Source organism: Penaeus monodon, chromosome 38 (genome assembly GCF_015228065.2).
Source record: "Penaeus monodon isolate SGIC_2016 chromosome 38, NSTDA_Pmon_1, whole genome shotgun sequence".
Taxonomy (NCBI): domain Eukaryota; kingdom Metazoa; phylum Arthropoda; class Malacostraca; order Decapoda; family Penaeidae; genus Penaeus; species Penaeus monodon.
In genome coordinates this window covers 17,902,875-17,915,374 of record NC_051423.1, presented here as the reverse complement: position 1 = coordinate 17,915,374, position 12,500 = coordinate 17,902,875, and the positions used below count along the sequence as shown (strand labels likewise).

Sequence of the window (12,500 nt, the reverse complement as noted above, 5' to 3'; positions counted from 1 at the left end):
ACTTTCTCCCTCCCTTCCCCCAGCCCTAGCCCCCTCAATCTCCCTCACCATCCACTTTCTCCTCCTCCTTTCTCCCTCCCTTCCCTCCTCCCTCAATCTCCACCAACTGCCGTCCGTCTTCACAGAAACGACGGACTAGTAAGCGAGTAAGCGAGAGGCTGCTGAAGCTCACCAACAGCCCAGACCCTTAATTGAACGCCCATTGACCTTCTCCGGCTTAATGGAGCGTGCGTGCGTGTGTGTGTGTGTGTGTGTGTGTGTGTGTGTGGTGTGTGTGTGTGTGTGTTGTGTGTGTTGTGTGGTGGTGTGCTGATGTCGCTCATCTGTTCGTCCTTGTGGTCTGTGTGTGATGTGTGTGTGGTTGTGTGTGGTGTCGTGTGTGTCGTGCTTGCTTGGGTCGTGTGTCACATAGACGCGAGAAGAGAGAGAAGAAGAGGAGAAGAGAGAGGAGAGCTACGCAAGAGCCCAGACCATAATGAAGACCCAGTAGAGACTGTACGAGATAATGAGAGAGGAAAATGTGAGATGTGGAGTGGAGTGAGGAGAGTGAGGAGGTAGGTGGTGTAGGAGGGTAGAGGGGGAGGTGAGAGAGAGAGAGAGTGTAGGTGGTAGGGAAATGAGGAGGGGGGAGAGAGGGATGAGAGGAGAGAGAGAGAGGGGGAGAGTGAGAGAGAGAGGGAGTGAGAGAGTGGTGAGTAGAGAAGAGAGGGAGGAGAACGGATGGAATGGGGGAAAATGAGAGTAGAAATTGGAGTGATAAGAGATGAGAGAGAGAGAGGACGAGAGGAGAGAGAGAGAGAGAGAGAAGAGAGAGAGAGAGAGAGAGAGAGAGAGAGAGAGAGAGAGAGAGAAAATAGAAAGAGAGAGAAGAAGATCTCCCACCAAATACACCAGCCAAACCCTCTCTCTGCACCGTCCCCTCTCCCCCACCTCTTCTCCACTCCTTCCTCCCTCCTCCTCCCCTTCTCCTCTCCCTTCCTCCTTTCTCTTCTCCTCTCCATTTCTCTTCCTTTCCCTTTCTCTCTCTCGCGCATTCCAGTTATCACCACGTCCTTCCTGTCTCCCTCTCTTCCCAAATTCTCGCTCTTTCTTTCTCTCTCTCTCTCTCTCTTTCCGTTATTTCAGAATTCTTCTCCCTCTCTTATTACCCTCTTTCGCCCGTCTTTCATATTTCTCACTTCGACCTCCTTTCTTCTTCCCTTTTTCGCATGCCTTCCTTTCTGCTATTTTCTCTTTATTTTTCCGTCCGTGCTGCTTCCACTTTCCTTGGCGTGAACAGCCCCCTTTTCTTTCTAATATTTCGTTTCTTCGTTTTTTTAATTCGTTTATTTATCTCCTTTGTCTATTAATCTATCTGTTTATGGATTGACTGATTAATCTGTTTATTTATTTATCTATTTATCCATCTCTCTATCTGTTTATCTATTTATTCATTCATGCATTTATTATCATTCATTTCTTTTTATTTATTTCATTTATTTATGTATCTATTATCATTCATTTTTTAAGTATTTTTTATTTTTTTCATTCAAGACGATTATGTATCTTAAAAATTGGACGTAATTTAAAATTGGTAATTGGTTGACCTCAACATTATCTGAATAACATCGTTGTATTTCGATTAATCATCATTACGAATCTATCACTCATTCACTAGTGATCGCCACCAGTATAAATTTACCGAGCCATTATCACCTCTAATCTAAAAATCAATTCATTTTTGCCATTACTGATTCGTCAACCTATTATCAATAATCGCCAACCACGTTACCTTAATAATATCTTCCTATCGATTAAAAAGCAGTAAACTTTCTCTAATTTTTTTTCCCTATTTATCCTTCATCCTTTTCTTTATCATTTATTTCTTGTATATGCTGTTTATTGACTCTCGGTAATTTCGTATTAATAGATATTCTTATTTCTTCGCGCGTCTGTTCTCCGTCAAGTCTCTGAAAATGGCAATCTGGCAACTCATCCAGCCTTTGGAAGACTCCGAATCGTCAAGTATTTTTTTTTTTTTTTTTTAGAAATTAGATAATGAATTGGGGTATATAACTTTAATTAAAGCGGTATAAATCATTGATGTTAAGAAAATTGAACATACATAAAATATATGTATCACATATCACCTGATTAGAATGAAGAAATACAAGTAAAACAAGAGAAAATAAATAAAAAGAAAAGGCGATTCGGAGTATCCCAGAACCAGAGTTGCCAGTTTGCCCTTTTCTGACACTGGACGGAGCACAGATGAGCGAATGAGAAATATATATATTTTCGAAACGAAATTTCCGAATGAATGAGTGGATGAATAAAGAAATACATGAATAAACAGAGAAATGAATAAACATACGCATACATGAATAGATAAATAAATGGTGAATCTTTAATTACAGATGACCAGATGAAAAGATGAAAAATCATTAATGAAATATAACAAAATAAAACGAATTAATTGCAAGAATATATAAACAGATGAATAAAAAACAGATGAATAGACATATAGACAAAAAATATAAAATAACCTGTAAATAAATAAATGAATTGATAAAAAGGGTAAGACGAAATGCTAAATGAATAAAATAGATGAACAGAAAAAAGGAGAAAAGATAAACATGTAAATAAATAGAGAAATTAACAAAAAAAAAAAAGAAAGAAAAGAAAATCAAAGAAATGCTTACGTGAATAAAACAAATGCATAGACAAAAAAACAAACGAAACAAAAAAGATAAACACGTAAACAAACAAACAAAAAAAATATAAAAACGTGAACAACCAAACAAAAACAGAAAAAAAAAACATACGAGTTCGAGATGAAAACTCAAGTTCCTCCACAAGTATTAATAACTAAACGAGAATTCCTGATTGGCTCTTGCTTATTAAACAGAGCTCTCGGGTTGTGATCGAGTCAGCGCTGACTTTCCCTGTCTGCTTTTCTCTTCTCCTCTCTCTCTCTCTCTCTCTCTCTCTCTCTCTCTCTCTCTCTCTCTCTCCTTCTCTCTCCCTCCCTCCCTCTCTCTCTCTCTCGCTCTCTTTCCCTCTCTCTCTCTCTCTCTCTCTCTCTCTCTTCTCTCTTCTCTCTCTCTCCCTCCCTCCCTCTCTCTCTCGCTCTCTTTCCCTCCCTCCCTCTCTCTCTCTCTCTCCCTCCCTCCCCCCCTCTTTGTCTGTCAATCTGTCCTCGTCGCATCCCTACTAGTTTTGGCGGAGGAGTGATTCATACTCGCTCTTCAGCATCACCATTCATCTCAACATTATCTGACATTATCATTAACTCTATCATCAACTCATCATCATCACATCATCTCATCAGCATCTCGATCAGTATCATTTCATCATCACAAACCCTTATCATGACATTTCATTCATTTCCTCATCTTCATCTTTTCCTCTATTCTATCTTCTCTTCTTCTCTTCTCTCGTCTCTTCTTCTCGTCTTTCTCTCTCTCTTCTCCTCTCCCCTCTCTCCTTCTCCTTCTCCTTCTCGCTTCTCCTTCTCTCTCTCTCCTTCTCTCTCTTTCTCCTCTCCCCTCTCTCTCTCTCTCTCTTTCTCTCTCTCTCTCTCTCCCTCCCCCCCTCTTTGTCTGTCAATCTGTCTTTGTCGCATCCCTACTAGTTTTTGGCGGGAGGAATGTGGATTCATACCTCGGCCTCTTCAGCATCACCATCATCATCAACATTATCATTAACATCATCATCAACATTATCATCATCATCATCATCATCATCATCATCATCATCAGTATCATTATCATTTTCATCATCATCATTTCACATCACAACTTATCATGACATTTCATTATCATTATCATCATCGTCATCTTTTCCCCATGTTCTATCTTACTCTTCTTCTTCTTCGTCTTCTTCTCCCTCTTTTTCTTCTCCTTCTCCTTCTCCTTCTCCTTCTCTTTCTCCTTCTCCTTTTCCTTTTCCTTTTCCTTCTTCTTCTTCTTCTTCCTCTTCTTTTCTTTATTTCATCCTTAATAATCTTCTATCGAGTTTTCTTTTTTTTCTACAACGGGATTCCTAATCTCAAAAAAAACCCTTTTTGCATACGAAAAAAAAAGAATAAAAAAAAAAAAGGGAAAAGATGGAAAAAAATAAGATGGGGAAGAAAAGAGTAATAATGATAATTGTAAATATCATAATGATGATAGTGATAATGATGATAATGATGATATTCTGTTCACAAATAATAAAAAATAATAATAAAATAATAATAATAATAATAATAATAACGACACGAACGATCATAATAATATTGCTAATAAAAAAAATAAAAAACAATATATAATGAAACAAAAAAACACCCCCCAACAAAAAATAAAAATAATAAAATTTTAAAAAAAAAAAAAAATAACTACACGAACAACTATAATAATATTAATAATAATAACAATAACAATAACAATAACAATAACAATAAAAAAAATAACGATAATAATAATGATAAGAATAATAACAACAATAACAACAATAATCATAGTAACAACAGAACAACAAAACAATAAAAACAATAATATTAGTAACAACAGCAACAACAAAAAAAAAACAATAATATTAGTAACAACAACAATAACAACAACACGAACAAAGAAAGAGAAAACAGCAACAGTAACAATAGCAAGAGCAAGAGCAAGAGCAAGAGCAAGAGCAAGAGCAAGAGCAAGAGCAAGAGCAAGAGCAGCGGCGCGGACGCACCTCTCGGAGCCCGGGGGCAGCAGGTGGTTCTCGGGGTCGATGCCGAGGTCGCCGATGCGGTGCAGGACGGCCGCGTCGATGACCTTGTTGAGCGTGGACATGGCCGTGAACTGCAACTCCTGCACGCCCGACAGCAACACGCTACACAGCCGCACCAGCAGGCACACCGCCGCCGCCGCCTCCTTCCGGCCACTCGGCGACCCCGGCGTGATGTATGAGGCGGCGGCGGGGGAATCGACGGGCGCGCCCTCCGAGGCGGCGGCGCTCGCTCCTCCTCCTCCTCCTGCGCCTCCTCCGCCTCCCGTGCTTCCGCTGCCGCACAGGAGCTCGAGGATGTTCTGTGGGGGAGGAGAGAGAGGGGGTAGAGGGGGGGGATGGATATGTGTAGCTCGGCTGAAATAGATTTTGATTTAGAAATTTTGACTCTGGTGAATTTCGTTTTGAAATGGTATGGGGAGAAATACGGGTAAATAGAGAATGGGAGGGAGGGATAGAGAGAGAAGAGTGGATGGAAGAGAAGAGGGGAGAGGAGAGGAACGGAGAGAAGAGAGAAAAGAAGAGAAGAGAAGAGAAGAGAAGAGAAGAGAAAGAACGGAAGAAAATATTAATATATATATATATATATATTATAAAAATATATATTAATATATAAAATTAATATATATATATATATACTTTTTATATAATATAATATATATATTATATACATAATATATATATAATATATAATTTTAATATATATATATATATAAGATAATAATATAGAGAGAGAGAGGAGAGAGAACGAGAGAGGAGAGAGAGAGAGAGAGAGAGAGAGAGAGAGAGAGAGAGAGAGAGAGAGAGCATAAAGATACCATTTACTCCAAATTATTTCAAGAGAAACAATAGTTGTCCCTGAAAAGTACAAATTACGAAAATCTCACAACACAGACAATAGAAGATAAATTTCCGCAGCTGATATTCCAGCGCTCGTGATAAACAGTAAAGAAAATATTTATCAAACTCTATTTCACGGGTCTTCCTTTACCTTGGAGAATTGTATCATGTTAGTGTTATAAGGAATTAACTCAAGTATACAAGTATCTTATGTAAGGATAACCTCTGATTATCTTGTTTTTTTTCCTCCTGTCTTTACTTACTTATTCTTACTTATTATTTACAGTGGGAGGCTTCACATGCGCTCATAAGGACAAGGTTTCATTTTCCTTTCGGGTAGAAATCGTTTTAATAATTTACAGAGAAATGATTCGGTAGTATTAATAGCAGTCTCTCTCTCTCTCTCTCTCTCTCTTTCTCTCCTCCTCTCTCTTTTCTCTCTCTCTCTCTCTCCTCTTCTCTCTCTCTCTCTCTCTCTTTTCTTCTCTCTCTCTCTCTCTCACTCTCTTTTCTCTCTCTCTCTCTCCTCTCTCTCTCTCCCCTCTCTCTCTCTCTCCCCTCTCTCTCTCCCTCTCTCTCTCTCTTTCTCTCTCGCTCTCCCTCCCCCCCTCTCTCTCTCTCCCTCTCTCTCTCTCTCGTATGTCATTCCAGACATAAAACTGACACACATTACAAATTCTCTCCCTTTTTGATATATTAGATGAGTCACAAAGCGTCTCCCGGCAGAGAGTTTTGGTGATGAAAATAATTTCGTCGGCATTTGACCTTTTCACTTTCATTTTTTTTCCCTTGAACGAAAGCATTTTTACTAAGTCATTAAGAGGTAAAAGGAGACTGTACCTTTGATCTTTCCCTAAACAAGATCACGATAATGTTCCGTGTATAAAAATTATCTTTAATGTAAATAAAATTATGTTAAAAGTACAAACTACACTAAATGGAATCTTTCGTTCAAATATTTACCCGTGCGATCGCGTAAACTATTTTCTGTCTAATGATATTAACGCAAATAAAAAAGAATTTGTTTACTCGACACGTCCTTTCAACGAGGACATCGAAGTGACTCAAAGCTTTAAATATCTTGGTAGTGAAGTTAATTGTTCATGACAAATCTTGAAAGTCATTAAAACGCTTGACCAGAGTATTTGGGATTATCTGTGAAGAAGATCTAGGCATCGCATCTCCAAGGCCCTAACTTTGCCGGTTCTGTAGCAAAGCGCAACCTGGATTCTGTGACGTACCTTGGGTCACGTCTTGACGCCTTTCGCTTCGGATCATGGGATGCGCTTGGGTGGGCCTACGTGTACAGATGGCGAAGGGACCTTTTCCCCACAGCCAAGGCCGCCATCTCGGGGACCTTTTGGCCCAAGGATAATCCTTCTCTTTACGTTGGCTCTTCCAGAAGGCCTATGGACGACCTCCTAAACGGAGACATATCGATCAAACCAGTCGTGCGGAAGTCGAGAGGCGCCTTTCTCGTTGGAAGTGAAAGGAGGATGCGGGAATGCGGCGTTACCCCCTTTGATTGGCTGATCGACTGGTATTTTAGCGGTAGGCAGGCACTTGCTGTACATTAAGGTTCCCCGATTTTTGCATCGAACCCAGAAAAAAAATAAAAATTTCGACAATAAGAAACGGCGAGGGGAAGATTTAATTTTTTCAACGATCCCTTCAAAATTTCTTTTTTTGTGGGAAATCTAACGCCGTAATTTTTACGATGCTTTTTTTACTTTTTTCAAAAACTTGTATGAAACAAACTCAGCACAAAACGACCCTTTTAACGAACACGAGCAAGAGGAGAGAGAGGAAGAGAGGAGAGAGAGAGAGAGAGGGAGAGGAGAAGAGAGAGGAGAGAGAGAGAAAAGGAGAGAGAGAGCGAGGGGAAGAGAGAAGAGAAGAGAGAGAGAGAAGTATCAAAAGTTTCGAAAAAAAAAACAGAAAAGATACGCATTTTAAGTGCTAGCAGCTTCGACGATTTCCGCCTCCTCCTCCTCCTGCTCAGAACCTCCCAACGCCTCATCTCGCAACAAAACTCCCGTTTCACCCAAAACTCATACCCCATTTGCTCAAAAAAAAAAAAAAAAAAAAAAAGAAAAAAAAAAAAAGAAGAAGAAGAAGAAAAAAACTTACTGAACGCCAACAACGACCCACCTTCAGCAAGTTGTGCAAGAGCGAATTGAAGCAAGTGTGAAGCTGGTTCTCGGTGCAGCGCTCGTAGAAGTCGATGACGTTGGAGGCGGTGGCGAAGAGGTTCTTGACGATGAAGCCCAGGCACTCGGGGTTCGCCGACAGACGCTTCAGGAGGGAGATGCTCCGCTCCGCCTCCACCACCGTCGTCTTGCCTGAAACGGCGTCTTGAGGGAAGTTAATAAAGTAGGAAGGGGGGGGGGGGAGGGGGATGTATGTTATAGAGGCAGGGACACTTTTATATATATATTTTTTTTGTGTGTGGGGTGGATGGGTGAGTGCGTTGGTGGGTGGGTGGGTGGTTGGAAGGGTGGGTGGGTGGGTGGTTGGGTGGAAGGGTGCGTGGGTGGGTGAGTGGGTGGATGGGTGGGTGAGTGGGTGGTTAGGTGGGTGAGTGGGTTGGGGGGAGTGGGGGGGTGGGTGAGTGAGTGGGGGGGTAGGGGTGGGGGATTGGGTGGGGGGGTGGAGATGGGTGATGGGGGGGGGGGGGAGATGGGGAGGGGTGGAGGGGGTATGAGGGGGTAAGGGGGGGGGGGTATGAGGGGGGTGAGGGTGGGTATGGGTAAATGGGGTCAGTGAGGGGTGTTTGGGGAGGTGGGGGGGTAAAAAGGGGGGGGGATGGGTGGGTGAGTGGATAAGGGAAGACGAAGGATGGAAAAGGAAGGGAGGGTTTGGAAAAGATTATGCGTATATAATGTAGTATGTAGTAGAGTATAGATGATTTATGTATGTATGTATGTAGTAGTATGTATGTATAATGATGATGTATGCGTTGATTATTTTTATATATTTTATATTATTATGATGTATTTTGTTGTGTATGGTGTGTATTTTGGTATGTGGCAATGATGTATGTATGTATTAGTTGTAGTTGTATGTATGTTATGAGTATGTATGTATGTATGTATCAGTATGCAGTGGGTATTATTGATGTATGTATGAGTATACTATGACAACACAAATTTAAAAAATATTTTATACCCAATTTTAGCAACGAAAAAAAAAAAAGGGGAAACCCCATAGAACATTTCCCTTTAAAATGAAAATTTTAATTTAAAAGAACAGCAAAGGGGTCGTTCTTAATTCTGATTATGCTGAGTGTTCAGTGTCAGTCTTCTAGTAATTAGCGAAAATAGGGTAGACTATTAAGTAACTTTCATTAATGTTATATATCGGGGTCGTTCCCTCCCTCCCCCTCTCTCTCATTCTCTCTTCCTTTCCCCTCCCCCTTCTCTGCTTTTTTTTTCCCCCTTTTTCTTCGTTCTCTTTTCTGGCTTCGCTCTTTTCTTTGTTTTTGTTTTGTTTGTGTGGGTGTGTGGTGTTGTGGTGTTTGTGTGTGTGTGTGTTTTGTGTGGGGGGTTATGTGTTTGTTGGTGTTTTGTTTGTTTGTGTGTGGTTGTGTGTGTGTGGGGTGTGTCTGTTGTTCTTTCCCCCTTTTTCCCCTTCTCCCCCCTCTCTCCTTCCTCTCTCTCTCTCTCTCTCTCTCTCCCTTCTCTCCTCCCCCTCTCTCTCTCTCCCTCTCTCCCCTTCTCCCTCTTTTCCCTTCTTCCTCTCCCCCTCCCCCCTTTTTTCCCCCCTACTACCACCTACCCCCCCTCTCTCCCCCCCCCCCCCCTTCTCTCTCTCTCTCCCCCCCTCCCTCTCTCCCTCCCTCCCCCCCTCGTGCAAAGGGCCCAACACCTTTAAAACCTCGTCTCCTTTTCTTTTCCCCAAACCTTACAGACACATTTTCACCAAACCCTTCACCCTCATATTTCCTCCTTCACATTTCCCCCTTCATACCTCTCCCTCCTATTTCTTGCCTCATTTTTCTCTCCTCATATTTCCCCCTCTACTGCCCCTTATTTTTCCCCCACTTAAACCTCCCTTATATTTTGTTTCCTTTTTTTCCCCTTTTTTTCCCCCCTTCATATTCCCTCCCCCTCGCCATCCTTTCGTCCCTCATTCTCCCTCACTCGCATTCTTTTCCTCCTATTTTTCTCCTTCATACATTTCCTTCGCATTTCTTCTCCCCCCTTTCTCCCTTATCCTCCCTCCCTCGCATTCTTTTCCTCACATTTCTCCCTCATCATTTCCTTAGCATTTCATCTCCCCTCATACTCTCCCTCATACATTTCCTTCGCATTTCCCCTCTACTTCCCCCGATGTAAAACCCACTAATCCCCCCCTTTTTTTTGAAAGCAGTTTTCTCTTCTTTCGGGTTCCTCTTTGTAATCATTTGGTCTTTTCTCTAATCTCTCACTCTCTGTCTCTGTCTCTTTTTTTTTTTTTTCCCCCTTCTTTTACACACACATGCCCAAAAACTCTTCTTTTCCCCTCCTCTTTCTCCCCTTTTCTCCCTTCCTCCTTTCCCCCTTTCCCCCTCTCTTCTTTTTCTCCCCCTTTCTCTTTTTTTTCCCCCCCCTCCTTCTTTTCCCCCCCTCTCCTTCTTTTCCCCCTTTTTCCCCCTTTCTTTTCCCCCTTCTTTCCCCCACCCCCCTTTTTTTCCCCCCCCCTCTCTTTTCCCCTCCCTCCCCCCCCCCCCTCCTCCCTCCCCCCCCCCTCCCTCCTCCTCTCCCAAACCCCCATCCCCCCTCCCTCCCCCCCCCTTCTCCCTCACCACCCCCCCTCCTCCCTCCCCCCCCCTCCCCCCCCTCGGGGTGCCGTGTGTCACCTGCAGTCTCGGAGTCCCTTCCCTTTCCTCGTGCAGCTGGCGGGTCCGTCGGCGGCTGCCCAGGTGGGTCAGGGTCTCCCAGGTCAGCTCCTGAGGGCCAGCGAGAAGTAATGAATATATGAGTCGAAAAGATGGAAAAAAAAAAAAAAAAAAAAAAAATTTAAAATAAAAAAATTGAAAAATAATTTTAAAAAATAAAATATAAATAAAAAAATATAAATAAAAATAGAAAGAAAATTTTTAAATGGGAAAAAAAAAAAAAAAAAAAATAGAAAAAAAAAAAAATATTAAAATAAAACAAAACACCACACACCACACACACCCAACCACACACAAACCCCACAAAACACACCACACAACCACACACCACACACATACACACACAAAAAATAAAACAAACCCCACACCACCCAAAACACACACCCACACCACACACACACACACACACACACACACCACACAATAAAAAAAAAAAAAAAAAAAAATATAAAAAATTAAATAAAAATAATAAAATTAAAATATTAAAATAAAGATTTAAAAAAGATAAAAAATAATATTAAAAACTAAATACCAAAAAACGAAAAAAAATAAAAATTAAAAAAAAATTAATTAAAAAAAATTTTTTTTTTAAATAAATAATAAGATAAGATAATAAAGATATAATTTTTAAAAATTAAAAATAAAAAATATAAAATATTATGTTAAATTTTTTTATTTTGAAAAAAGGACATTAAAAGATTTAATTTAAAATTAATAAATGGGTAAAAAAATAAATAAATAAATAAATTAAAATTAAAAATTAAAATTTTTGGAATTTTAAAAAACAAATAAAAAAATAATATATAAAAAAAAATATATTAAAAAATATATAATTAAAATAAAATACCAAAAAATATAAATATAAAAATTAATTATATATAATATAATAAAATAATAAAAATAAATAATATATTGTTTTATATATAAAAATATATATATAATATTATTTTTTTTAAAATTTATATTTATCCTATTTATAATTTTATATATATTTTTATTATATATTATATATATATATATTATAATATATATATAAATTTTTTATATAATTTATATTTTATATAATATTATATTTTTTTTACTAATTTAAAATTTTATTTTTTTTAATATTTTATTTTTATTTTTATTTATATAATTTATTATTTTTAAATTTATACAACATATTTTTTTTATTATATAAAATTTAGATTTTTTACTTTATATATATATAATATATAAAATATAATATAAAATATCGGAGTGTTTTGAGAGCCTTTCAGCGGTCGACGGGAGCGCACCTTGCTCCTGAAGTCGTGGCCCGGCCCCGACCCGCCGCGGCTCCTGACGCTGCCGGAGGGCTGGAGGTGGCCCGCCTCGGGGGAGGAGGGCTCGCGCCTCCCCCTTTTCGCCCGGAGGTTGCCCGCCCGGGGCCCCCACGCGCCCCTTAGGGTCGACCCGATCGTGCCCACGCCCTTGTCCCGGTTGGCCACGCCCTGCAGCCGCTTCAGGAGGTTGGAGGGCTGGCGGGTCGGGCCCTGCGCCAGATCACGGTTGGACGAGGTCACGGGGTCGGGCTCGGGGCGAGGGGGGCCCGAAGGGCGCGAAACAGTCCGGTAGTGCTCCTGCAAACCTTGGGGGGGGGAGGGGGGGAGGGAAGGGGGGAGGGAGGGGGGAAAGGGAGGGAGGAAGGGAGGGAGGGAGGGAAGGGGGGAGGGGAGGGGGGAGTACGGGGGGAGGGAGGGAGGGAGGGAGGGAAGGGGAGGGAAGGAGGGGGGGAGGGAGGGGAGGGGGGGAGGGGGGGAGGGGAGGGGGGGAGGGAGGGAGGTGGGGTGGGGGGGAAAGGGGGGAAGGAAGGGGGGGAGAGAGGGAGGGGGGAGGGGGGGGGGGTGGGTTTAGGTTGGGGAGTAAGGTAAATTTTTCATTTTATTCATTCCCAAAACTTTTAGGGGGGAAAGGATTAATTACGTTAAAAAAGTAGACATTTTTTGTACCCTTTTTTAAAATCAACTTCCTTTAGAAAATTAAATTAAGGAAATTTTTTTTTTTTTTAAAAAGGGATTTTTTTTTT

At 40.8% G+C, this 12,500-nt stretch overlaps 1 protein-coding gene across 1 annotated transcript in view; it reads right to left on the bottom strand.

Moving 5' to 3' along the window:
• The window catches only part of LOC119596724, an 83,183-nt gene that overhangs the window by 70,484 nt on the left and 199 nt on the right, over window positions 1–12,500 (bottom strand). Inside the window, exons 2-5 of the mRNA XM_037946051.1 lie at window positions 11,736–12,062; window positions 10,415–10,504; window positions 7,726–7,928; window positions 4,699–5,036 (exon numbers count right to left, since the gene is read on the bottom strand). Of these exons, the coding sequence (XP_037801979.1) occupies window positions 4,699–5,036; window positions 7,726–7,928; window positions 10,415–10,504; window positions 11,736–12,062 (958 nt within the window). The remainder of the gene's footprint in view (window positions 1–4,698; window positions 5,037–7,725; window positions 7,929–10,414; window positions 10,505–11,735; window positions 12,063–12,500) is intronic.